This window comes from Petromyzon marinus, chromosome 51 (assembly GCF_048934315.1).
Source record: "Petromyzon marinus isolate PM22_M1 ecotype Great Lakes invasive population chromosome 51, UKy_Petmar_22M1.pri1.0, whole genome shotgun sequence".
NCBI lineage: Eukaryota > Metazoa > Chordata > Hyperoartia > Petromyzontiformes > Petromyzontidae > Petromyzon > Petromyzon marinus.
Genome location: NC_133717.1, coordinates 6,050,189 through 6,076,186, shown reverse-complemented (window position 1 = coordinate 6,076,186; position 25,998 = coordinate 6,050,189). Strand labels below are relative to the sequence as shown.

Genomic DNA, 25,998 nt, shown 5'->3' with positions numbered 1-25,998 from the left:
CTGGTACGAGACGTTATTACCACCCCCCCCCCCCCCTTGAAAAGGGCTGTGAAATCGAGCGTCTGTTGAATAAGCCACGTGGTGTTCCGTTCAACAGCGCAGAGCAATGGCGCAGTGGTTAGTGCACTGCGACATACTTCACCGTAATGGTCAGTGCGTGATGGATAAAACATCACCATAATTAACATCACTCACTCAGCTCTCTATCCCTTCTAGAGCATCACTAGAATTCACATCGCTCACTCAGCTCTCTATCCCTTCTAGAACATCACCATAATTAACATCACTCATTCAGCTCTCTAACCCTTCTAGAACATCACTAGAATTCACATCGCTCACTCAGCTCTCTATCCCTTCTAGAACATCACTAGAATTGACATCGCTCACTCAGCTCTCTAGCCCTTCTAGAACATCACTAGAATTCACATCGCTCACTCAGCTCTCTATCCCTTCTAGAACATCACTACAATTCACATCAGTCACTCAGCTCTGTAGTTCTTCTAGAACATCACTAGAATTGACATCAGACACTCGCTATCGGCGATGTGGCTTGACAATAAACACATCGCACGTTACAAATGACTCGCCGTCGCCACATCATAACAGAAGCCACGAGAAAAACATGCAATTAACATGTGTGTATGTTTGTGTATTATGCAAGTGTATGTGTGTGCAACTGTGTGTGTATGTACGCGAGAGTGGTAGTGCAGCGATTAGCGCTGCGCTATGAACCTGGCGACCCGAGTTCGATCCCCGATCACGGCCAACACCAGTGACAATTATCTGAACCGGTCTCGGGCCTCCCCTAGGTCGACTCAGCCTCAAATGAGTACCTGTTGCGGTGTGTAAACATTGCCACTGGGGAGACAAAGGCGGTCGGGCGTGGTGCTGGTCAACCACCCCCTCGTGTGCCGTTCCGGCATTCATAGGTGCTCGCTAACAGCACTTGCCCCGACAGTCTATTAAGGCTATATGGGGGATCTTTGTATGTACGCGTTAGCATGCTTGGTGACAGCACTTGCCCCAACAGCCTGGTAATGCCTATACGGGGGATCTTTGTCTTTTAATGTATACATGTATACATGTGCGCGACTGTGCGTGTATATATGTGTGTATATATGTATATATGTGTATATGTCCGTGCTAGTGTCTTGATGTATAATATCTCTGTGCAGCCGTGTTAATCGCACTTCCCATGAGCACGCTCGGCTACGTACGGTGCGAAAGAAGCTCAACATGCATGCATGTGTACAAGTGTGCGTATATGTGTGTATCTTTGCGTGCGTGCGTGTATGTATGTTTATATATGGGGAGCGGTGGCGCAGTGGTTAACGCTACGAACCCGGCGGCCCAAGTTCACGAGCAATAACATTTGGCCAACATCTGAATTGGTCTTGGGACTCCCCTAGATAGACTCCGCCTTAAATGTGTACCTGGTGTGATGTGTAAGCTTTGCCATTAGGGAGACAAAGGCGGTCGGGCATGGTGCCCCGCTCCCGCTTACCTCGTGTGCCGTGTCGACCTTCATAGGTGCTCGCTAACAGCAACTTGCCCCAACAGTCTGTCAAATGATATATGGGGGAACTTTATCTTTGTTGCGAGTGTGCGGATGAATGTGTGCAACTGTGCGTGTGTGTATATATGTGTGTGTGTGTGTGCGCGAGTGTTTATATTTACGTTTATGTATAGGTGCGCGCGTGTGTGTGTAACTGTGAATGTGTGGGAGAATGGGCGTTTCTCTGTATGTACGTAGGGAGCGGTGGTGCAGCGGTTAGCGCGCTGCGCTATAAATCTAGCCACCAGGGTTCGATTCCCGCTCACTGCCAACACCGGTGACGATTATCTGAACCGGTCCTGGGCCTCCCCTAGATCGACTCAGCCTCTAATGAGTACCCGGTGCGGCGTGTAAACGTCGCCACTGGGGAGACAAAGGCGGTCGGGCGTGGTGCTGGCCACCCATCCCCTCGTGAGCCGTTCCGGCCATCATAGGTGCTCGCTAATTGCACTTTCCCCAACAGTCTGTTAAAGCTATACTGGGGTCTTTGTCTTTGTACTTTAAGTGCACACACGTGCGTATACTGCACATGCAAGCGTGTACTGTATGCATATGTTTATATGTGTTTGTGTGTATGTACACATGTGTATACTGTATTGTATATGTACGATCAACGTGTGTATATGCATGTATGCATTATATATAATCCACTGCTGAATGAATGGATCTCCGTGCCGTGTCGGTCATTGTCTGATCATACGTTCATATATCACTCGCCACTGATGATAGCCGTGGACTGGAGTCGAACTTGGGAGACTCGGGTTCATAGCGATAGCGCGCACGTAACACAATCTCTCAGCCGCGAAAATCGTACGTGTGTGTGTATGTGTGAGTGCCTATGTATTATGCATGCGACTGTGTGTCTACATATATATGTGTGTGTGTGTATTATGCATATGTTAGTGCAGTGATGTGTATGTATGAGGCGTACGCATTGTTGTGTGAGCTATGCATGACGCATAACGTTGTTCACGCACACATTGTGTACACACATTGTGGGAGTGGTGGGGCGGCGGTTAGCGCACTTCACTACGAACGAACCCCGAGTTCGATTCCCGCTCACGACAAATAGCAGCGGTGAAAGTACGAACCCTAGGTGGGCTCAGCCGTGACCGAGCGCCTGGTGCGGTGTGTATGACATCCACCAATGGGGAGTTTAAGGAGTCCGAGCGTGGTTCTGGCCCACCACCACGTGTGCCGCGAACAGCGCTTGCCCCGACAGTCTCTTCAGGCTCTTTGGTTCTATTCGGTAAAGTCACGTAGGTATGTGTGTGGCGATGCGGGAGCGGTAGCTACGAACCCGGCCACCCGGGGTTCAATTCCCGCTCACTTGCCAACACCCAGTGACGATTATCTGAACCGATTATCTGAACCGATCCTGGGCCTCCCCTAGGTCGACTCAGCCTCAAATGAGTACCCGGTGCGGTGTGTAGTAAACATCGCGACCCGGGAGACAGAGGCGGCCGCCCTTGGTGCTAACCACCCGCCACGTGGCTTGCCGTGCCGGCCTTCACAGATGCGACTCGCTAACAGCACTTGCCCCTGCAGCCTGAGTAAGGCTATAGTGGAATATTTGTCTTTGCGTGTGCGTTTGTGTCGCTCGTTCCTGCCCGCCTTGACCCTGTCTGCTCCGCCCCACAGGTGGTGGCACTCGGCGACGTTCCGGACGGGACCCTGGTGGGAGTCATGGCCGGGAACGATGAGAATTACTCGGCCGAGCTGCGCAACGCGTCTGCGGTCATGAAGAATCAAGTGGCGAGGTTTAACGACCTCCGCTTCGTGGGAAGGAGCGGCCGAGGTGTGTGATCGACCACGTGGTGCACTGGGTATTCTAGAAAGAACTAATCGATGTTTTAATATATATATAAGCCCGGCGTTCTGTTTGTCCATTTGCCAGTCAACGAGATTACAAGAGCCTTTCAGAAAGGCTGGATCAAAAAGTTATAGAAAGCGGACCCCCCCCAAAGTTGATCCAACAGGACAACAGTCAGTATTATCTGCACACATTGGGTGGGGCAGGACATCAGTGGGGGCAACGGGCGAGGCGCAAAGCGTCGAGAAGCTCTCCGCAGGAGTCAGGGTAAAGGGGCCGCAGGCCGAGACAATTCTAGTTACACAAATTGCCCATCACGCTAACAGCGGTCAATCTCGCAGTAGCGCCTCTTGGCTAGCCATCGAGCTAAGACGGTCACTGCATCACGCACTTACAGCTGCGCATTCTATGGCCGTCTGGGACGCTCCCCCTTCCGATATTAGCAAGCCGTTGGAGATATGCGCTTTCAAATCTCGATTGAATCTCCGATTAGCACGGTTGGCTATATACGATGCGAGAGAAGTTCCAGATGCACTTGTGTGCTCCACCAATCGCGTGGTGCGCTGCGTGTTCCGCCGACCACGGTTTTCACGAACCACGTGATGCACTGGGTTCCAGCCACCGCGTGCGTTCTCAACACCGCACGTCTCGTGTTGTTACCAAGTGTCCTGCCACTCAATCGACCACGTGTTCAACCACAATGCACCACGTGTCTCACCGCGTGTTCCAACTATTGACGTTACCACTTTGGAAGCTACTAAAACTATTTTTTTTATTTTACCATAGTAAGGCAACGGTGAGCTATATATAGCTCTTTTTTTCCAGAAGCGACCTGGCCACAAATGAGAGCTCAACGAAGTGGCTCGTCATATTCTAGATGTGGAGCGGGGAAAACAGGAGGACTCGGAGAAAAATCCACGCAGGAGAGAGAGACACACACACAAACCCCAAATATAGAGCAGGCTACAGGGTCTGGATCGAACCCACGACCTCCTGTATATCAGGCGAGGGAGTTAACATCTCACTACCGCGGCAGGCGGAAAGAGAGCAGAGCAGAGGAAAGCAAGAGGTTGAGCAGAAGGAAACACCAAAAGTGGGGAAAAAAATTATCTCGGCGACTCGAGGTGTGCACGTTGCTCCGGTTGCGTGGGAAGAGACACAGAGAGACAGAGAGACACAGAGAGACAACAACACAGAGACACAGAGAGACAACAACACAGAGAGACACAGAGACACAGAGAGACAACAACACAGAGACACAGAGAGACAACAACACAGAGACACAGAGAGACACAGAGAGACAACAACACAGAGACACAGAGAGACAACAACACAGAGACACAGAGACACAGAGAGACAGAGAGACAACAACACAGAGACACAGAGAGACAACAACACAGAGACACAGAGAGACACAGAGACACAGAGAGACAACAACACAGAGACACAGAGAGACACAGATAGACAACAACACAGAGACACAGAGAGACACAGAGACACAGAGAGACAGAGAGACACAGAGAGACAACAACACAGAGACACAGAGAGACAATAACACAGAGAGACAACAACACAGAGACACAGAGAGACACAGAGACACAGAGACACAACAACGGAGAGACAACAACACAGAGACACAGAGAGACACAGAGAGACAACAACACAGAGAGACAACAACACAGAGACACAGAGAGACAACAACACAGAGACACAGAGAGACACAGAGACACAGAGAGAAACAGAGACACAGAGAGACGACAACACAGAGACACAGAGAGACAATAACACAGAGAGACAGAGAGACAACAACACAGAGACACAGAGAGACAACAACACAGAGACACAGAGAGACACAGAGACACAACAACACAGAGACACAGAGACAACAACACAGAGACACAGAGAGACACAGAGACACAACAGCACAGAGACACAGAGACACAGAGAGACAGAGAGACACAACAACACAGAGACACAACAACACAGAGACACAGAGACACAACAACACAGAGAGACAACAACGGAGAGAGACAGAGACACAGAGAGACAACAACACAGAGACACAGAGAGACAACAACACAGAGACACAGAGACACAGAGACACAGAGAGACAACAACACAGAGACACAGAGACACAGAGACACAACAACACAGAGACACAGAGAGACAACAACACAGAGAGACAACAACACAGAGAGACAGAGACACAGAGACACAGAGACACAGAGACACAACAACACAGAGACACAGAGAGACAACAACACAGAGAAACAACAACACAGAGACACAGAGAGACAACAACACAGAGAGACAACAACACAGAGAGACAGAGACACAGAGACACAGAGACACAACAACACAGAGACACAGAGAGACAACAACACAGAGAGACACAGAGAGACACAGAGACACAGAGAGACACAGAGAGACAACAACAGAGAGACACAGAGAGACAACAACACAGAGACACAGAGAGACACAGAGACACACAGAGACACACAGAGAGACACAGAGAGAGGGTTTATTGACGTGAACAAATCTAGCGTACGGAGACCGAACGAGACAATAAATTGTAGGTTGGCGAGGATGATGATCATGATGATGATGGATCGCGTCGAGAGATTTCCCAACCTTCCGAACTCGCATGCCATCCGAGCTACGCCAGTCGGGTACGGCAAGAGGGTTCGTGACACCGCCTGTGTAGCGGACCCTACTACTCCACAGGGGGTGTAGTAGGGTCCGCGTGTGCGAGTGCGCGTGTCCGTGAGCACGTGGAGAAGATATAAGTGCAGCGGTCAGCACGCTGCATCACCGGGTTCGATTCCCGCTCACGGCCAACATCGGTGGCGATCATCGGAACCGGTCCCGCGCCTCTCCTAGGTCGCCTCGGCCTCAAATGAGTACCTGGTGGAGTGTTTAAACATCGCGACTCGGGAGAAAAAGGCGGCCGTGCGTGTCGTCGGCCAGCCACCGCCTCGCGTAGCGTGCCGGCCTTCATAGGTGCTCGCTTAAAGCACTTTGTGCCAACAGTCTGCTAAGGTTACACGGGGGATGTTTGTCTTTTGGGGGTGAGCATGTGGGGAGCGGTTACCGCAGTGCGCTGCGAGTAGCCGGCGACACCTGTCACGGTCCTGGGATTCCCGTAGGCAGACTCAGCCTCAAATGAGTACCTGGTGCGGTGTGTAAACATCGTCCCTTGGGGGAGACAAAGGCGGGTGGCGTGTTGCTGGCCACCCCATCTCCTCGTGTGCCCTGCCGGCTTTCACAGATGTGCGCTACTCGCTAACAGCACGTGCACCAACCAACAGTCTCATATTCTTGGTTCTTTCGGTAAAGTCACCACGTAGAAGGGAAACAATTTAATAATAATAATTTTTAAAAACCGCCACTTTTTCAAATTTTCTTGCTGTGGTTTTCACACCTGATGATGATTGCTTGTGCTGCAGTCGAAACGTCGTGAAAATTTTATTGTTTTATATTTTTTATCATTATTTTATTGCTTCCCTCCTACGTGGTGACTTTAACAAAAAAATGTAACCAACAGTCTGTTAAGGCGACACGGGCAACCTTTATACTGGTAGGAACGAAGTTGTAAACTGAGTGTACCAGCCTGCAATAGATTAATGTGTCCGTCCGTCCGTCCCCTTTCAATACTTTTTAACTAACGAAGTGAAATCTCGTGCTGTTGGGGTGTAAAAATAAAATTGCGCAAAATTCCAATGTTCCTACCAGCCCACCCTGCAGGGACCTGTTCTTTGTGGGTGAGCAGACTGGCAGAGTGTGCCGGGTGAGTCGCGTGCGGGTGGGTGGGGGGGGGAGATGAGAGGGTGAGGATGGCCCCCCTCTCTGTGGTTTTGAGAAGTTCCTCTGATCCGCTCCGGCGCGGTTATGTGGCGATGCGGTTCGCGGGCTGCGGCGTCTGTAAGTGCGGCACACACGTGCTCTGCGGTGATTGTGGTTTTGGCTGCAGCTGCTGCTGCTGCTGCTGCCGCCGCCCCGGGTGGGTGGTGGCGCGGGACTTCAACCGACGGCCCACACGAATTCGATTCCGGGCCACGGGCAACGTCAGCGTCAATGTGTGTGTGTGTGTGTACGTGTACGTGTGCGTTTCTCCGTGGGAGCGGTGGCGCAGCGGTTAGCGCGCCGCGCTAAGAACCCGGCCACCCAAATTCGATTCCTGTTAATAACAAAAATTCAAGCTTTCGTGACTGCGTAAATTACTCATTGGTTTTTTTTCTTCGGTAAAGTCACGTATGTAGAAATACCATAAAATTATGTTCAAATAAATCGGTCACGACGTTTCGACCGCATCACAAGCGATCTTCATCAGGTGTAAAAAAACAAATCACGAAGGAGCATATAGGGTGACATCAACGCAACACATAGAGAGCGCCAAACTGCACGGAGGTAAATACAACAAGAAGATGAGAGACGAGAATTCAACAAACCTAAGAAAAAATCATGTGATGCAAAACCAGTCAGGCCAAAAACACAGTTAGACAATTGCCTGGCGGACCACGAATTTCAGAAGAGTGCTAAATTTCGTGTTCATCCTCTCGACTGAACATACCAGCATAGACAGAGTGAACAAATACGAGGTACAAGTCAGCAGAAATACATATACAGGGAAAGACAGACAGAGAAGCAAGAAAAGCGGGCCGGCGGGATGAACAGACAGAGGCTTAAAATAAGCAGTAGAGGTGGGGGGAGGGGCCGAAGAGTAGATGATGCGGGAGAGGGAGAGGCCGAAGAGAGCAAGCGACATGGTAGCAGAGGAGGGGGGAGAAAGCAAGGGGCACAATAAGTTTAGGACAGAATTGCAAAGGTAACGTCCCCGTAGAAGTGTGTTAATAAAGAATTAAAGCTTTCGTGACTGCGTAAATTACTCATTGGTTTTTTTTTTCGGTAAAGTCACGTATGTAGAAATACCGTAAAATTATATTGAAATAAATCAATCGCGACGTTTCGACCGCAACACAAGCGATCTTCTTGGTCCGCCAGGCAAGTGTCTAACTGTGTTGTTGGCCTGACTGGTTTTGCATCACGTATTTTTTTCTTAGGTTTGTTGAATTCTCGTCTCTCATCATCTTGTTGTATTTACCTCCGTGCAGTTTAACGCTCTCTATGTGTTGCGTTGATGTCACCCTATGTGCTACCTCGCTATTTGTTTTTTACACCTGATGAAGATCGCTTGTGTTGGGGTCGAAACGTCGTGATTGATTGATTTTAATATAATTTTATGGTATTTCTACATACGTGACTTTACCGAAAAAACCAATGAGTCGATTCCTGTTCTTCGCCAACGTCAGTACCAGTGTCTGTGTGTCTTGAGTTCGAGTCCTGACCACGGCCACCAACACCAGTGACGATTATCTGAACCAAGTCTGGGCCCTCCCCTAGGTCGAATCAGCCTCAAATGTAATAAGCAGTACTGTGCCTGTCTTTTTCTAGAGCTGTCCAAAGCTTTTGATACAGTAGACCACAACACCCTGCTTAGGAAACTAAGTTGCCTCGGTTTTTCCGAAAACGCAGTAAAATGGTAAAAAATTACCTCTTTTCTCGCACCCAAACTGTATTCACAGATGGAGTGTTAACAGTGTAAAGATAACAAAAGGGGTTCCACAGGGTTCCATCCTCGGCCCCCTCTTGTTCTCTCTTTATGTCAATGACTTGGGCACTGACCTGGATCATTCCAGGGTAAATTTTTTTGTAGATGACACGATACTGATTACTGCTGCCCGCTCTCCGGATGACGTGATTGCTAAGCTCCAGGGTGATTTCGACAAACTACAACATCAGCTAGTTGCTTTTAAACTAGTCCTGAATACCTCCAAAACCAATGTGCTATGCTTCTCACCAGGACTAAAGCAGGAAGTTATTTTTCCCCAATTACATTCCTGAAATAATTATCAAATAGAGCATGTCAAGATCTATAAGTATCTTGGGGTCATCCTGGATTCAAAACTGAATATTGAAGATCACATTGATTATATTGGTAAAAAGACAAAAAAAATTGGATTTCTGTATCGACACAAGCACTGCTTCCCCCCAATGTTCCGTTTGGAATTGATAAAAGCTACCATACTGCCTCTACTTGACTACTGTGACATCGTGTATAAGTCAGCCCCAAGTACTGTACTGAAGAACCTTGATTCCATCTATCACTCGGCCTTAAGATTTACATTGAACTGCCAATATAGGACTCACCACTGTGATCTCTACATTGGGTCAAACTTAACATCTCTTAATGTTCGACGGCTTGTGCACCAGATCTAATTTATTCACGATGTATTTACAAACAAAATCCGCAGACTACCTACTGGATCTCCTCTCTGTTTCAAAGAACAAATTTGACCTCAGGTCTTCACTCATTTACCAGCTTCACATTCCCTATTGCCGTACAAAAACTGGAGAAAGGGCCTTTGCTATTGATGCTCCCAGGGTCTGGAATGCTATTGCCAATAAACTGCAACTTGAATCGCTACAAATGGGATCTTCTCTCAAAACTGCTCTAGAGGAGTTGTACACCCCTAGCTACCACTGCTATTCATTGGCATAAAATAAAATAACATATTTCGCTCCGGATGACGCTGCAAAGTATTATCTGTATTTTGATTTAGAGTGCTGATCTTAAAGGTGCATTTAAAAATTTGAAACTCCGACGGATGCTTCTGTTGTTTGTGGAGTGACTCATGCAGCCAGCTATGGCTCTAGGATTTGGTGTTACATGTTATTTATGTAGTTTATTGTAAAAATTCGGTCACAGTTCCTGTGATCACTGTTACGTTGCAATTATGGCTTTATTTTTTTGGTGATTTAGAAAACATTTTTTGGTTTGGATATGTCTGTTTTGTTGTAGTACGGAGTTAGACTGATGGCCTTAATCTAAGTTTTCTTGTGGTTGTTGTTTTGTTGTTTGACTTGCATCCCACTGGGATGTTTTGCACACAGCGTTGGTGTACGGTGCTTTTTTCAGGAATATTTTGCTGTTTCTTTTCATGGATTTTCTGTTTGCACAGTCACATAGTCACTTTAAGATGTTTTTCTTGTTCGTGTTTTTGTTTTTTTGTTTGTTGTGGTTGCACCCGATTCAAGAGCCGAATGGCTCACAGGGGTATACCAAAATAAATAAACTGAAACTGAATGTGTACCTGGTGCGGGTCTGTAAACATCGCCACTAGGGAGATTAAGGCGGTCGGGCCTGGCGCTAGCCACCCACCCCTTCATGTGCTGCGCCGGCCTTCATAGGTGCTACTCGCTAACAGCACTTGTCCCAGAAGTATCTTTGGCTATACGGGGTTGTCTCTGCTCTGCTCTCTATCTGGTTGTCTCTGCTCTGATCTCTATCTGTCTGTCTCTGCTCTGATCTCTATCTGGTTGTCTCTGCTCTGATCTCTATCTGGTTGTCTCTGCTCTGATCTCTATCTGTCTGTCTCTGCCCTGATCTCTATCTGGTTGTCTCTACTCTGATCTCTGTCTGTCTGTCTCTGCCCTGATCTCTACCTGTCTGTCTCTGCCCTGATCTCTATCTGGTTGTCTCTGCCCTGATCTCTATCTGTCTGTCTCTGCCCTGATCTCTATCTGACTGTCTCTGCTCTGATCTCTATCTGTCTGTCTCTGCTCTGATCTCTATCTGGTTGTCTCTGCTCTGATCTCTATCTGGTTGTCTCTGCTCTGATTTCTATATGTCTGTCTCTGCTCTGATCTCTATCTGGATGTCTCTGCTCTGATCTCTATCTGGTTGTCTCTGCTCTGATCTCTATCTGTCTGTCTCTGCCCTGATCTCTATCTGTCTGTCTCTGCCCTGAACTTTATCTGTCTGTCTCTGCCCTGATCTCTATCTGACTGTCTCTACTCTGATCTCTATCTGGCTGTCTCTGCCCTGATCTCTGTCTGTCTGTCTCTACCCTGATCTCTATCTGTCTGTCTCTGCCCTGATCTCTATCTGTCTGTCTCTGCGCTGATCTCTATCTGGCTGTCTATGCCCTGATCTCTATCTGTCTGTCTCTGCCCTGATCTCTGTCTGTCTGTCTCTACTCTGATCTCTATCTGTCTGTCTCTGCTCTGATCTCTATCTGTCTGTCTCTGCCCTGATCTCTATCTGACTGTCTCTACTGATCTCTATCTGTCTGTCTCTGCTCTGCTCTCTATCTGATGGTCTCTACTCTGATCTCTGTCTGTCTGTCTCTGCCCTGATCTCTGTCTGTCTGTCTCTGCCCTGATCTCTATCTGTCTGTCTCTGTCTCTGATCTCTATCTGTTTGTCTCTGCCCTGATCTCTATCTGTCTGTCTCTGCTCTGATCTCTATCTGGCTGTCTCTGCTCTGATCTCTATCTGTCTGTCTCTGCTCTGATCTCTGTCTGTCTCTACCCTGATCTCTATCTGTCTGTCTCTACCCTGATCTCTATCTGACTGTCTCTGCCCTGATCTCTATCTGTCTGTCTCTGCCCTGATCTTTATCTGTCTGTCTCTGCCCTGATCTCTATCTGACTGTCTCTACTCTGATCTCTATCTGGCTGTCTCTGCCCTGATCTCTGTCTGTCTGTCTCTACCCTGATCTCTATCTGTCTGTCTCTGCCCTGATCTCTATCTGTCTGTCTCTGCGCTGATCTCTATCTGGCTGTCTCTGCCCTGATCTCTATCTGTCTGTCTCTGCCCTGATCTCTGTCTGTCTGTCTCTACTCTGATCTCTATCTGTCTGTCTCTGCTCTGATCTCTATCTGTCTGTCTCTGCCCTGATCTCTATCTGACTGTCTCTACTGATCTCTATCTGTCTGTCTCTGCTCTGCTCTCTATCTGGTTGTCTCTACTCTGATCTCTGTCTGTCTGTCTCTGCCCTGATCTCTGTCTGTCTGTCTCTGCCCTGATATCTATCTGTCTGTCTCTGTCTCTGATCTCTATCTGTCTGTCTCTGCCCTGATCTCTATCTGTCTGTCTCTGCTCTGATCTCTATCTGACTGTTTCTGCCCTGATCTCTATCTGTCTGTCTCTATTCTGATCTCTATCTGTCTGTCTCTGCTCTGATATCTGTCTGTCTCTGCCCTGATATCTATCTGTCTGTCTCTGCCCTGATCTCTATCTGGTTGTCTCTGTTCTGATCTCTATCTGGTTGTCTCTGCTCTGATCTCTATCTGACTGTCTCTACTCTGATCTCTATCTGTCTGTCTCTACTCTGATCTCTATCTGTTTGTCTCTGCCCTGATCTCTATCTGACTGTCTCTACTCTGATCTCTATCTGTCTGTCTCTGCTCTGATCTCTATCTGGTTGTCTCTGCTCTGATCTCTATCTGGTTGTCTCTGCTCTGATCTCTATCTGGTTGTCTCTGCTCTGATTTATAACTGGTTGTCTCTGCCCTGATCTCTAACTGACTGTATCTGCCCTGATCTCTATCTGGTTGTCTCTGCCCTAATCTCTATCTGGTTGTCTCTGCTCTGATCTCTATCTGTCTGTCTCTGCCCTGATCTCTATCTGGTTGTCTCTACTCTGATCTCTGTCTCTACCCTGATCTCTATCTGTCTGTCTCTGCCCTGATCTCTATCTGTCTGTCTCTGTCTCTGATCTCTATCTGTCTGTCTCTGCCCTGATCTCTATCTGTCTGTCTCTGCTCTGATCTCTATCTGTCTGTCTCTGCTGTGATCTCTATCTGTCTGTCTCTGCTCTGATCTCTGTCTGTCTCTACCCTGATCTCTATCTGTCTGTCTCTGCCCTGATCTCTATCTGTCTGTCTCTGCTCTGATCTCTATCTGGTTGTCTCTGCTCTGATCTCTATCTGTCTGTCTCTGCTCTGATCTCTATCTGCCTGTCTCTGCTCTGATCTCTGTCTGTCTCTACCCTGATCTCTATCTGTCTGTCTCTGCCCTGACCTCTATCTGGTTGTCTCTGCTCTGATCTCTATCTGTATCTACTTTGATCTCTATCTGTCTGTCTTTACTCTGATCTCTATCTGTCTGTCTCTGCTCTGATCTCTGTCTGTCTCTACCCTGATCTCTATCTGTCTGTCTCTGCCCTGATCTCTATCTGGTTGTCTCTGCTCTGATCTCTATCTGGTTGTCTCTGCTCTGTTCTCCATCTGTCTGTCTCTACTCTGATCTCTGTCTGTCTGTCTGTGCTCTGATCTCTGTCTGTCTGTCTCTGCTCTGATCTCTTTCTGGTTGTCTCTGCTCTGATCTCTATCTGTCTGTCTCTGCTCTGATCTCTATCTGGTTGTCTCTGCTCTGATCTCTATCTGTCTCTACTTTGATCTCTATCTGTCTGTCTCTACTCTGATCTCTATCTGTCTGTCTCTGCTCTGATCTCTGTCTGTCTCTACCCTGATCTCTATCTGGTTGTCTCTGCTCTGATCTCTATCTGGTTGTCTATGCTCTGATCTCCATCTGTCTGTCTCTACTCTGATCTCTATCTGTCTGTCTCTGCTCTGATCTCTGTCTGTCTGTCTCTGCCCTGATCTCTATCTGGCTGTCTCTGCTCTGATCTCTATCTGTCTGTCTCTGCCCTGATCTCTAACTGTCTGTCTCTGCCCTGATCTCTATCTGTCTTTCTCTGCTCTGATCTCTATCTGTCTGTCTCTGCCCTGATCTCTATCTGGCTGTCTCTGCCCTGATCTCTATCTGTCTTTCTCTGCCCTGATCTCTATCTGTCTGTCTCTGCCCTGATCTCTATCTGTCTGTCTCTGCTCTGATCTCTATCTGTCTGTCTCTGCCCTGATCTCTATCTGGTTGTCTCTGCTCTGATCTCTATCTGTCTGTCTCTGCCCTGATCTCTATCTGTCTGTCTCTGCCCTGATCTCTATCTGTCTGTTTCTGCTCTGATCTCTATTTGTCTGTCTCTGTCCTGATCTCTATCTGTCTGTCTCTGCCCTAATCTCTATCTGTCTTTCTCTGCTCTGATCTCTATTTGTCTGTCTCTGTCCTGATCTCTATCTGTCTGTCTCTGCTCTGATCTCTATCTGTCTGTCTCTGCCCTGATCTCTATCTGTCTGTCTCTGATCTGATCTCTCTTTGTCTGTCTCTGCTCTGCTCTCTATCTGTCTGTCTCTGCCCTAATCTCTATCTGTCTTTCTCTGCTCTGATCTCTATTTGTCTGTCTCTGCCCTGATCTCTATCTGTCTGTCTCTACTCTCATCTCTATCTGTCTGTCTATGCCCTGATCTCTGTCTGTCTGTCTCTGCCCTGATCTCTATCTGTCTGTCTCTGCTCTGATCTCTATCTGTCTGTCTCTACCCGGATCTCTGTCTGTCTGTCTCTGCCCTGATCTCTACCTGACTGTCTCTGCCCTGATCTCTATCTGTCTGTCTCTGCTCTGATCTCTATCTGTCTGTCTCTGCCCTCATCTCTATCTGGTTGTCTCTGCCCTCATCTCTATCTGGTTGTCTCTGCCCTGATCTCTATCTGGTTGTCTCTGCCCTCATCTCTATCTGGTTGTCTCTGCCCTGATCTCTATCTGGTTGTCTCTGCCCTGATCTCTATCTGTCTGTCTCTGCCCTGATCACTATCTGGTTATTATTTTTCTACTCTGTTTTTGCTTTGCCATTTCAGTAACCCAGGTCGCTCTTGCAAATGAGACTCCTCTACCCTGCCATCTTGGGGCCCTAGAGCTCTCACCTGGTAACCCAAATTCATCTTGAGCCTTGAACTCCCCCTCCTACCCCACCCCTGCGTGCCCCCCCCCCCTCCCCTCTCCCGTGCCCGCTGCAGGTAAAAGCTTCACGCTGACCATCACGGTGTTCACAAGCCCCCCACAAGTCGCCACCTACCACCGCGCCATCAAGGTCACAGTGGACGGGCCTCGCGAGCCCAGACGTGAGTCAAGTACCACGTGTGTGGTCATGCGTGTGTGCCGTCACGTGTGTGTGTGTACGTGTGTGTGGGGAGCGGTGGTGTAGCGGTTAGCGCCACGCTGCGCTATGAACCCGGCGACCCGAGTTCGATTCCCGCTCACGGCCAACACCAGGTGACGATTGTCTGAACTGGTCCTGGGCCTCCCCTAGGTCGACTCAGCCTCAAATTAGTACCCGGTGCGATGTGCAAACATCGCCACTGGGGAGACAAAGGCGGTCGGGCGTGGTGCTGGCCACCAAACTCCTCGTGTACCGTTTCGGCCTCCATAGGTGCTCGCTAACAGCACTTGCCCCTACAGTCTGTTAAGGCTATATGGGGGATCTTTGTTTTTTGTTTGGAGCGGTGGTGTAGCGGTTAGCGCTACGCTGCGCTATGAACCCGGCGACCCGAGTTCGATTCCCGCTCACGGCCAACACCAGGTGACGATTGTCTGAACTGGTCCTGGGCCTCCCCTAGGTCGACTCAGCCTCAAATTAGTACCCGGTGCGATGTGCAAACATCGCCACTGGGGAGACAAAGGCGGTCGGGCGTGGTGCTGGCCACCAAACTCCTCGTGTACCGTTCCGGCCTCCATAGGTGCTCGCTAACAGCACTTGCCCCTACAGTCTGTTACAGGCTATACGGGGGAACTTGTTTTTGTGTGGTTACGTGTTGTGGTTACGTGTTGTTTGTCTTTATGTGCTTACGTATGTGTGGTTACGCTGGTTGCGCGAGTTTGTGCTTGCATGTATGTATGTATGTTAACCTGCTTTCGTAGCGTACGTAGCCAACCGTGCTAATCGGAGGTGGCGCAGTTGTTAGCGCATGAACCCGGCGACCCGAGTTCGATTCTTGCCACGAGTGATGACTATCCGAAACTCCCCACGGTCTCGACGCCGTCTTAAATTATTGCCTTGTGCGGTGCCTAAACATCACCACTCGGGAGGCGGCTGGCGTGCTGCTACCCTGGTTCAAATATTTGAAGCAAATTGGCGGGACCCCGGGGTCCCATCACTGCCCCGGGGTGGGAAAAACCTCGTAGCGACACGAGTCTCGCCGCCTTACCGACAACAACAAAACTCTAGCGGTCAATCGATTGGCCTCGTCGAGAGCTACTCGGGGCACTAAGTTTTGTAAAAAGTTGAAAAATTACATAAACACGTTAAATTCACTGCCTGGGGGCGGGGCGGGGCTCGCCTTGGCAAAGAAGCCGAGGATCGACGGCTGACCGGAGGGCGTCGTCGTCGTCGCCGTGCGCGACTGCGTCGGACGCCCCCCGGGGCTCGCGTTTGGCCGGTGGGGGTGGCGCCCGTCGTGTTGATCGCCGCCGCCTGCTGCTGCTGGCGCTTGTTGGCGCGAGTCTGGGCGGGCGGCGCGTTGCTGTCGGGGTCACGAGTGGGCGGACTGAAAAATAATAATTATTGTTGACCTGATTTTTGTGGGACCCCGAGGACCCGCCAAATGATTCATTTGTCACTGATGTTGGCAGTGAGTGCACTACAGTACCGTTCCCCACGATGAAACAACCACGTTGACATGCTAAATTTCGTTTTAAAGCTTCCGCGACTGCAGGGATTCATATTCTTGTTTTTTTCGGTAAAGTTACGTAGAAGGGAAATAGTAAAATAATTTAAAAAACAACACAAGCAATCGTCATCAGGTGAAAAAAATTCAAAAATAACATTTTTCAAAAATGTATTGCTGTGGTTTTCACACCTGATGATGATTGCTTGTGTTGCAATCGAAACTTCGTGAGAATTTTATTGTAATATTTTTCTTATTTCCCTTCTACGTGACTTTATTGAAAGAACCAAGAATACGTTGACATACCTACACACACGGGGACAGACAAACATCCCCCAGCACGTCACACGAGAGTGTCTTGCCAGCGGCGATATTTACACACCAGGTACTCGTTTGAGGTTGGAGGGCCATGACCGGTTCAGATAATCGTCACTGGTGTTGGCCGCATTGAATTTGGGTCGCCAGGTTCGTAGCGCATCGCGCAAACCGTTACACTACCGCTCCCAACAGACACACACACACACAGATAGATACTGAGAGAAATGGACACACAGACACTGAGATAGACAGTGAGACAATGACACAGACAGACACTGACACTGAGACTAATAGCCACTGAGACTGACAGAGACACACACACACACTGAGACAGACAGACATACACACACACTGAGACAAAGACAAAGACAAAGACAAAGATCCCCCTTATAGCCTTAACAGACTGTAGGGGCAAGTGCTGTTAGCGAGCACCTATGAAGGCCGGAACGGTACACGAGGGGGTGGGTGGCCAGCACCACGCCCGACCGCCTTAGTCTCCCCAGTGGCAATGTTTACACACTGCACCAGGTACTCATTTAAGGTTGAGTCGACCTAGGGGAGGCCCGGGACCGGTTTTGATAATCGTCACTGGTGTTGGCCAAGAGCGGGAATCGAACCCGTGTCGCCGGGTCCATAGCGCAGCGTGCTAACCGCTACACTATCGCTCCCCACACACTGAGACACACACACTGAGACACACACATACTGAGACACACACACACTGAGACACACACACACTGAGACACACACACACACTGAGACACACACACACACTGAGACACACACACACACTGACACACACACACACTGAGACACACACACACACTGAGACACACACACACACTGACACACACACACACTGAGACACACACACACACTGACACACACACTGAGACACACACACACTGAGACAAACACACACTGAGACACACACACACTGAGACACACACACACTGAGACACACACACACTGAGACACACACACACTGAGACACACACACACTGAGACACACACACACTGAGACACACACACACTGAGACACACAAACACACTGACACACACACACTGAGACACACACACACACTGAGACACACACACACTGAGACACACACACACACACACTGAGACACACACACTGACACACACACACTGAGACACACACACACACACTGAGACACACACACACACTGAGACACACTGAGACACACACACACACTGACACACACACTGAGACACACACACACTGAGACACACACACACACTGAGACACACACACACTGACACACACACACACTGAGACACACACACACACTGACACACACACACACTGAGACACACACACACTGACACACACACTGAGACACACACACACTGAGACACACACACACTGACACACACACACACTGAGACACACACACACACACTAACACACACACACACTGAGACACACACACTGACAGAGCACGGCGGGAGCGTGGAGCCGCGACTTCCCCACGTGCTCCGCCTTCGTCTGGGAGGTCCCCCCCGCCCCCCCCCCCCCGGCACAAAGCGCCTTTTAGGGGACTCTCAAACGGCGCCTGTGTGGTGGCAGCTTCTGCCTGCCGCGTCTCTGCGACCCCTACAAACATCAACACCATCGACATCACCAACATCAACATCACCAACATCAACATCAACATCGTCATCACCAAAATCTTTATTGGCAATATCATCATCATCATTAAAAAATTCAACTTTTGCTCCCATTCAAGGAAAGCTTGTTACACTCGCGTCTATTACAACTTTCATAGTAGTGCTGTTTGTTGCTGACCGACTGCTTGGCGTTCTGGGACCTTCGACCTTTGCTTGCTTGGCAAACGTGATTTAGTGCGTTTTTAATCAGCAACAAATTATCAGCATCGTCATTGACGTCATCATCATCAATAATCAACATCATAATCAGCATCAGCATCATCATTAACATCGCCTATATCGTCATGAGCATAATCAACATCGTCATGATGATCAACAACAGCTTGAACATCAGTATCAACATCATCACCATCAATATCACCTTCATCATCACCATCAATATCATCATCAACATCATCACCATCAATATCATCATGAACATCATCACCATCAATATCACCTTCATCACCACCATCCATCTCATCAGCAACATCATCACCACTAATAGCACCTTCATCATCACCACCACCAATATAACCTTCACCATCACAACCAATATCATCAACATCATCACCATCAATATCACCTTCATCATCACCACCAATATAATCAACATCATCAATGTCATCAACATCATCACCATCAATATCATCAACATCATCATCATCATCAATATCACTTTCATTATCACCATCAATATCATCAACATCATCACCATCAATATCATCAATATCATCAACATCATCACCATCAATATCACCTTCATCATCACCACCAATATCATCAACATCATCACCATCAATATCATCAACATCATCACCATCAATATCATCAACATCATCATCATCAATATCACTTTCATTATCACCATCAATGTCACCTTCATCATCACCACTAATATCATCAACATCATCACTTTCAATATCATCAATATCATCAACATCATCACCATCAATATCACCTTCATCATCACCACCAATATCATCAACATCATCACCATCAATATCATCAACATCATCACCATCAATATCACCTTCATCATCACCATCAATATCACCTTCATCATCACCACCAATATCACCTTCATCATCACCACCAATATCACTTTCTTCATCACCATCAATATCATCAACATCATCACCATCAATATCACCTTCATCATCACCAATATCACCTTCATCATCACCACCAATATCACCTTCATCATCACCACCAATATCACCTTCATCATCACCAATATCACCTTCATCATCACCACCAATATCATCAACATCATCACCATCAATATCACCTTCATCATCACCACCAATATCACCTTCATCATCACCACCAATATCACCTTCATCATCACCATCGTCCTCAACACGCGAACAAATCACCCAGAGGGCACCGATCTCGCCAGGCCTCGCAAAAATCTAATCACGAGGTATTTTTTTAGGCTGAATCGACCTAGGGAGGGGCGGAGCCACAGGGGGGGCTGGGTGGGGGGGCTCAGTCCCCCCTGAAATTTTGGGAAAGTCGGTAATCGGGATAACCGGATATCTGGCTAATGCAAAATGCCGCAGGCTGCCACCTTGTGCTGCCCTGCAGGCTGCTTGAGCGGCAGCCTTTAGAACGTATCGAACTTATTAGCCAAATCAGTGACTCCGACATATTAATAAACTCCGCGTTCAAATCCAATAAAGTTTGTTTTATACATTTGTGGCGCCCATTGGAAAACATGAACACTGGATATCTCAGAATATTGAAGTCAGCCCCCCCCCCCAATGTCAATATCCTGGCTCCGCCCCTGGACCTTGGGGAGACGCAGGACAGGTTCATATGATCGTCACTGGTGTCAACCGTGAGCGGGAATCGAACCCGGGTAGCCTGGTTTATAGCGCGAAAACCCCTACACTACCACTCCATCCCCTACACCACCGCTCCAACCCCTACACCACCGCTCCAACCCCTACACTACCACTCCAACCCCTACACCACCGCTCCAACCCCTACATTACCACTCCAACCCCTACACCACCGCTCCAACCCCTACACTACCGCTCCAACCCCTACACTACCGCCCCAACCCCTACACCACCGCTCCAACCCCTACACTACCGCTCCAACCCTTACACTACCGCTCCAACACCTACACTACCGCTCCAACCCCTACACCACCGCTCCAACCCCTACACTACCACTCCAACCACTACACTACCACTCCAACCACTACACTACTGCTCCAACCCCTACACCACCGCTCCAACCCCTACACTACCGCTACAACCCCTACACTACCACTCCAACCCCTACACTACCGCTCCAACCCCTACACTATGACTCCAACCCCTACATTACCACTCCAACCCCTACACTACCACTCCAACCCCTACACTACCACTCCAACCCCTACACTACCACTCCAACCTCTACACTACCCATCCAACCCCTACACTACCACTCCAACCCCTACACTACCACTCCAACCCCTACACTACCGCTCCAACACCTACACTACCGCTCCAACCCCTACACTACCACTCCAACCCAGACACTACCGCTCCAACCCCTACACCACCGCTCCAACACCTACACGACCGCTCCAACCCCTACACTACTACTCCAACCCCTACACTACCCATCCAACCCCTACACTACCGCTCCAACCACTACACTACCACTCCAACCCCTACACTACCACTCCAACCTCTACACTACCACTCCAACCCCTACACTACCACTCCAACCCCTACACCACCGCTCCAACCCCTACACTACCGCTCCAACCCTTACACTACCGCTCCAACACCTACACTACTGCTCCAACCCCTACACCACCGCTCCAACCACTACACTACCGCTCCAACCCCTACACCACCGCTCCAACCACTACACTACCGCTCCAACCCCTACACTACCGCTCCAACCCCTACACCACCGCTCCAACCCCTACACTACCACTCCAACCACTACACTACCACTCCAACCCCTACACTACCACTCCAACCCCTACACTACCACTCCAACCCCTACACTACCGCTCCAACCCCTACACTATCACTCCAACCCCTACACTACCGCTCCAACCCCTACACTACCACTCCAACCCCTACACCACCGCTCCAACCCCTACACTACCACTCCAACCCCTACACTACCACTCCAACCCCTACACTACCACTCCAACCCCTACACTACCGCTCCAATCCCTACACTACCACTCCAACCCCTACACTACCACTCCAACCCCTACACTACCACTCCAACCACTACACTACCACTCCAACCCCTACACTACCACTCTAACCCCTACACTACCACTCCAACCCCTACACTACCACTCCAACCCCTACACTACCGCTCCAACCCCTACACTATCACTCCAACCCCTACACTACCGCTCCAACCCCTACACTACCACTCCAACCCCTACACCACCGCTCCAACCCCTACACTACCACTCCAACCCCTACACTACCACTCCAACCCCTACACTACCACTCCAACCCCTACACTACCGCTCCAATCCCTACACTACCACTCCAACCCCTACACTACCACTCCAACCCCTACACTACCACTCCAACCACTACACTACCACTCCAACCCCTACACTACCGCTCCAACCCCTACACTACCACTCCAACCCCTACACTACCACTCCAACCCCTACACTACCTCTCCAACCACTACACTACCACTCCAACCCCTACACTACCGCTCCAACCCCTACACTACCGCTCCAACCCCTACACTACCGCTCCAACACCTACACCATCGCTCCAACCCTTACACTACCACTCCAACCCCTACACTACCACTCCAACCCCGACACTACCGCTCCAACTCCTACACTACCGCTCCAACACCTACACTACCACTCCAACCCCTACACTACCACTTCAACCCCTACACTACCACTCCAACCCCGACACTACCGCTCCAACTCCTACACTACCGCTCAAACCGCTCCCCACAGACAAACACATAAAAACAAAGACACACACACAGACACACACACAGACACACACACATAAAAACAAAGACACACAGACACACATACACACAGACATACACACGTAAAAACAAAGACACACACAGACACACACACACGTGTACACGGGCGAGACACTTGGCTCCGGTCCAGCCCTTCTCGGTCGGAGCCCTGAAGGCGAAAGTGGGGGGTGAGGGGGGAGAGGGCACGATGCGGAGTTGTCAAGGCTGCCCCCAGCCCCATAAACAGCCCTTTATAGCCCCTCCCCCATGCCTCCTTACCCTCCTCGTTACACACACACACACTCACCCACAAACCTACACACTCACCCACACCCGCACACTCAGCTACACACTCACCCACTCACCTACATTCACCTGCATAGGCACCCGCACACTCACCTACATACCAACACACTCACCCATACTCGCCCACACGCACACACTCACCTACATACCTACACACTCGCGACACACTCATATATAAATACACACCCACAAACCTACACACTCATATCTACAATGACACAGCTACACATTGACCTACGCACTCACCTACGCTCACTCTAGTAACAGATCACTCACGTAAGCCCTACACACCAACGCAATTGAAAAATATAGACAAAGATTCCCTGTATAGCCTTTCAGACATTTGTGGCAATTGCTGTTAGCGAGGATCTATGAAGGGTGGGTGGCTAGCAGCAATCCCAGCCCCCTTTGTCTCCCCAGTGGCGATGTTTACACATCGCACCAAATACGCATTTAAGGCTGAGTCGGTTCTCATACTAACACGCTGACTCAACAACACTCGAACACACCTACACACGAACGTGCTCAACTAAATACGAATTTCAAAGACGAAAAGGGTAACCCCGTATAGCCTTAACATGATAAATTATGCGAAGAAAAAACTACATAGGCGACGTTTCGGGCAATGACCCTTATTCAACGCAACGCGATCACCGTCTCACAAGAGGTTGTATTGGCACAAGCCAATCGCCAGCCCATTCAGAATCAGAATCTTAATGTGGACTTAAGGAATCCGATGAGCTATGAAGCTCTTTTTTTCACAGATGTCTAGTAGGGGCAGGTTAGACAGTTACAGCAACAAACAATGCCAGAAACGGTAAGAGTTAAAAATAGAGAAAGGGTAAGAAAGTCACAAAAATGTAACAACAAATTATGTAACATACAAATTGTATGAGAACATACATTCGAGCCGATATTTGACACACTAAATGCAAGCTTGGAGCAAGGCAGCAAAACAACAAAACAGTCCCAGGCCACAGTAAGACAACACAAAGTAGTCCCTAAATATCAATTGCACGTTAAAATAAAACTATCGATACACGGGTAAGGATCAAAGCTACACGTGTGGCTGTATTCGGCACCAATCTTCTGCTTCATTCGAGAAGCACGCAGGGCAAGCGACGTATTTTTCAAGATTTAATTAAAACAAAATCGACGAATGTTTAACACTGGCCAATGTATCGGCCTCTAGCGGCTGGAAGGATCACTGATGCGGATTGATGCGATAACGGGAGGATGTGGAGCTGAGTGGACTTGACGATGACCGGCACTAGCAGTGTCAAGCTCGGCCTCTGTGGAGCAGGAGGAGGAGGCTCGTGAAGGACGCTGCTACTGGGCAGTTAGAGGCTGTTCGCCTTCCAATAACAGCGGAGGGCAGATGAGCGATGCTCACAACAAGGCGCGGAGCGCCGGTAAAATGCAGGGAGTTGGCTCGGTGGGGAGCACAGATTGGGCATCTTCCATCAATCTCAGTCAGTCAACCGACGGCACCTGCCGGGTCTGTCGCGTGACCTACGGTCAGAAGCGAAAATCCTTCCAAACTTCACGTGACGCTCTCAGTGATGAGTGGCGGGTTGATGTTATTGTTGCGTTAGCGTGGAGGTCAGCAGTGAGCTAGTGAGTTGGTGAGCGCGATTTGGAATGACTTGGTGAGTGTATTGGTGAGTTTGTTGGTGAGCGAGGATGTTGCTGAGCCAGTGAGTTTGCTGGTGAGCGAGCGAACGTGTTCGTGTGGGTGATGCGTGAGGGGCGGGGTGAATTGGGCGATGTTGGGGGGAATGGCGAGGGGCGGGGCTCGCGTGACTTGGGACGGTTTCGCGCGGTCCGTGCGGGCGACTCCTGGTGGCTCCACGCCAGCCCCCCCCCCACCGACCCCCCCCCATCACCTTCCCCTCCCTCCCTCCGAGCTCCCCAACACTCCGAACCCCCTCCTCGCCTAAACAGTCCCCCACTCTTCATAACCCCACCCCCCTGCTGCCGCTGCTGCGTCTCAGCATCCCATTCTTCGGTCCTAATCACCCACCCTCCCCTTACCCCCCCCCCAACCCCCCACACCACCCCCCTCGCAGCCCCCCCCCCAACCCCTCACCACCCCCCTCGCAGCCCCCCCCCCCTGCCACCCTGTGCGTACTGAGCAGCGTTTGCTGTGCAGCAGCAGCAGCAGCCGAAACAGAATGCACGAGAACGCGCCGTGCTATCTCTGCACTGGACAATGCACTCCTCATTTCGCACCTTTCGATCAGCACGGTTGGCTACGTGCGGTGCAAAAGAAGTTCAAGGCGCACACTCGTGTGCGCTCACGGCTGCGCCAACGCCACCACACGCGCATAGACAAAGGATCGCCGCCCATATAGGGCCACACAGACTGTGTGGGGCAAAAGCTGCTAGGATGTAGCGCCGATGAAGGCCGGTTAAGGCACACGAGGGAGTGGTGGCGTTGGCAGCCCCACGCTTGGCCGCCTTTGTCTCACCATTTATGGCTGAGTCTACCTAGGGGGGGGGGGGGCCCGGGACCGGTTAAGATAATCGCCACTGATGTTGGCTGTGAGCGGGACTCGAGCCCGTGTCGCCGGATGAGGAACTTCTGAAACTAACCCGTGAAAATATTTTAGATTTCACTCGGTAAGGCCCACTGAGCTATATAGAAGATGCCTGGCCACAAATCATAGCTCAACGAAGTGGCTTATGTGGACATGTACAGCAGTAGCCGAACACTCTAAACGCGTGACGTTGATTCTAAATGTGAAGGGAAAAAAACGGAAGACACGGAGAATAATCCTCGCCACCACTGGGAGAGAGACACCTCAAACTCCAAATATACAGCAGCAGCAGACTTCAGACTCGGGATCGAACCCACGACCTCCTGCATACCAGGCGAGGGAGTTAACATCTCCTAGCCACCGCGGCTGATGGTTCCGACGCCAACCACTTCGCCCACCGCTCTCTCTTTTTCCAAAACACAACGCCCCCCCCCCCAACCATAACTTAACACAAGTTGTGATGGTGCCCCCCCTCA

General features: G+C 49.7%; 1 protein-coding gene across 1 annotated transcript in view; it reads left to right on the top strand.

The window, feature by feature from the left end:
* LOC116953354 (runt-related transcription factor 1-like) overlaps window positions 1-25,998 on the top strand; it is a 54,380-nt gene that overhangs the window by 6,207 nt on the left and 22,175 nt on the right. The window contains exons 2-3 of the mRNA XM_032973489.2: window positions 3,197-3,353; window positions 15,063-15,167. Of these exons, the coding sequence (XP_032829380.1) occupies window positions 3,197-3,353; window positions 15,063-15,167 (262 nt within the window). The remainder of the gene's footprint in view (window positions 1-3,196; window positions 3,354-15,062; window positions 15,168-25,998) is intronic.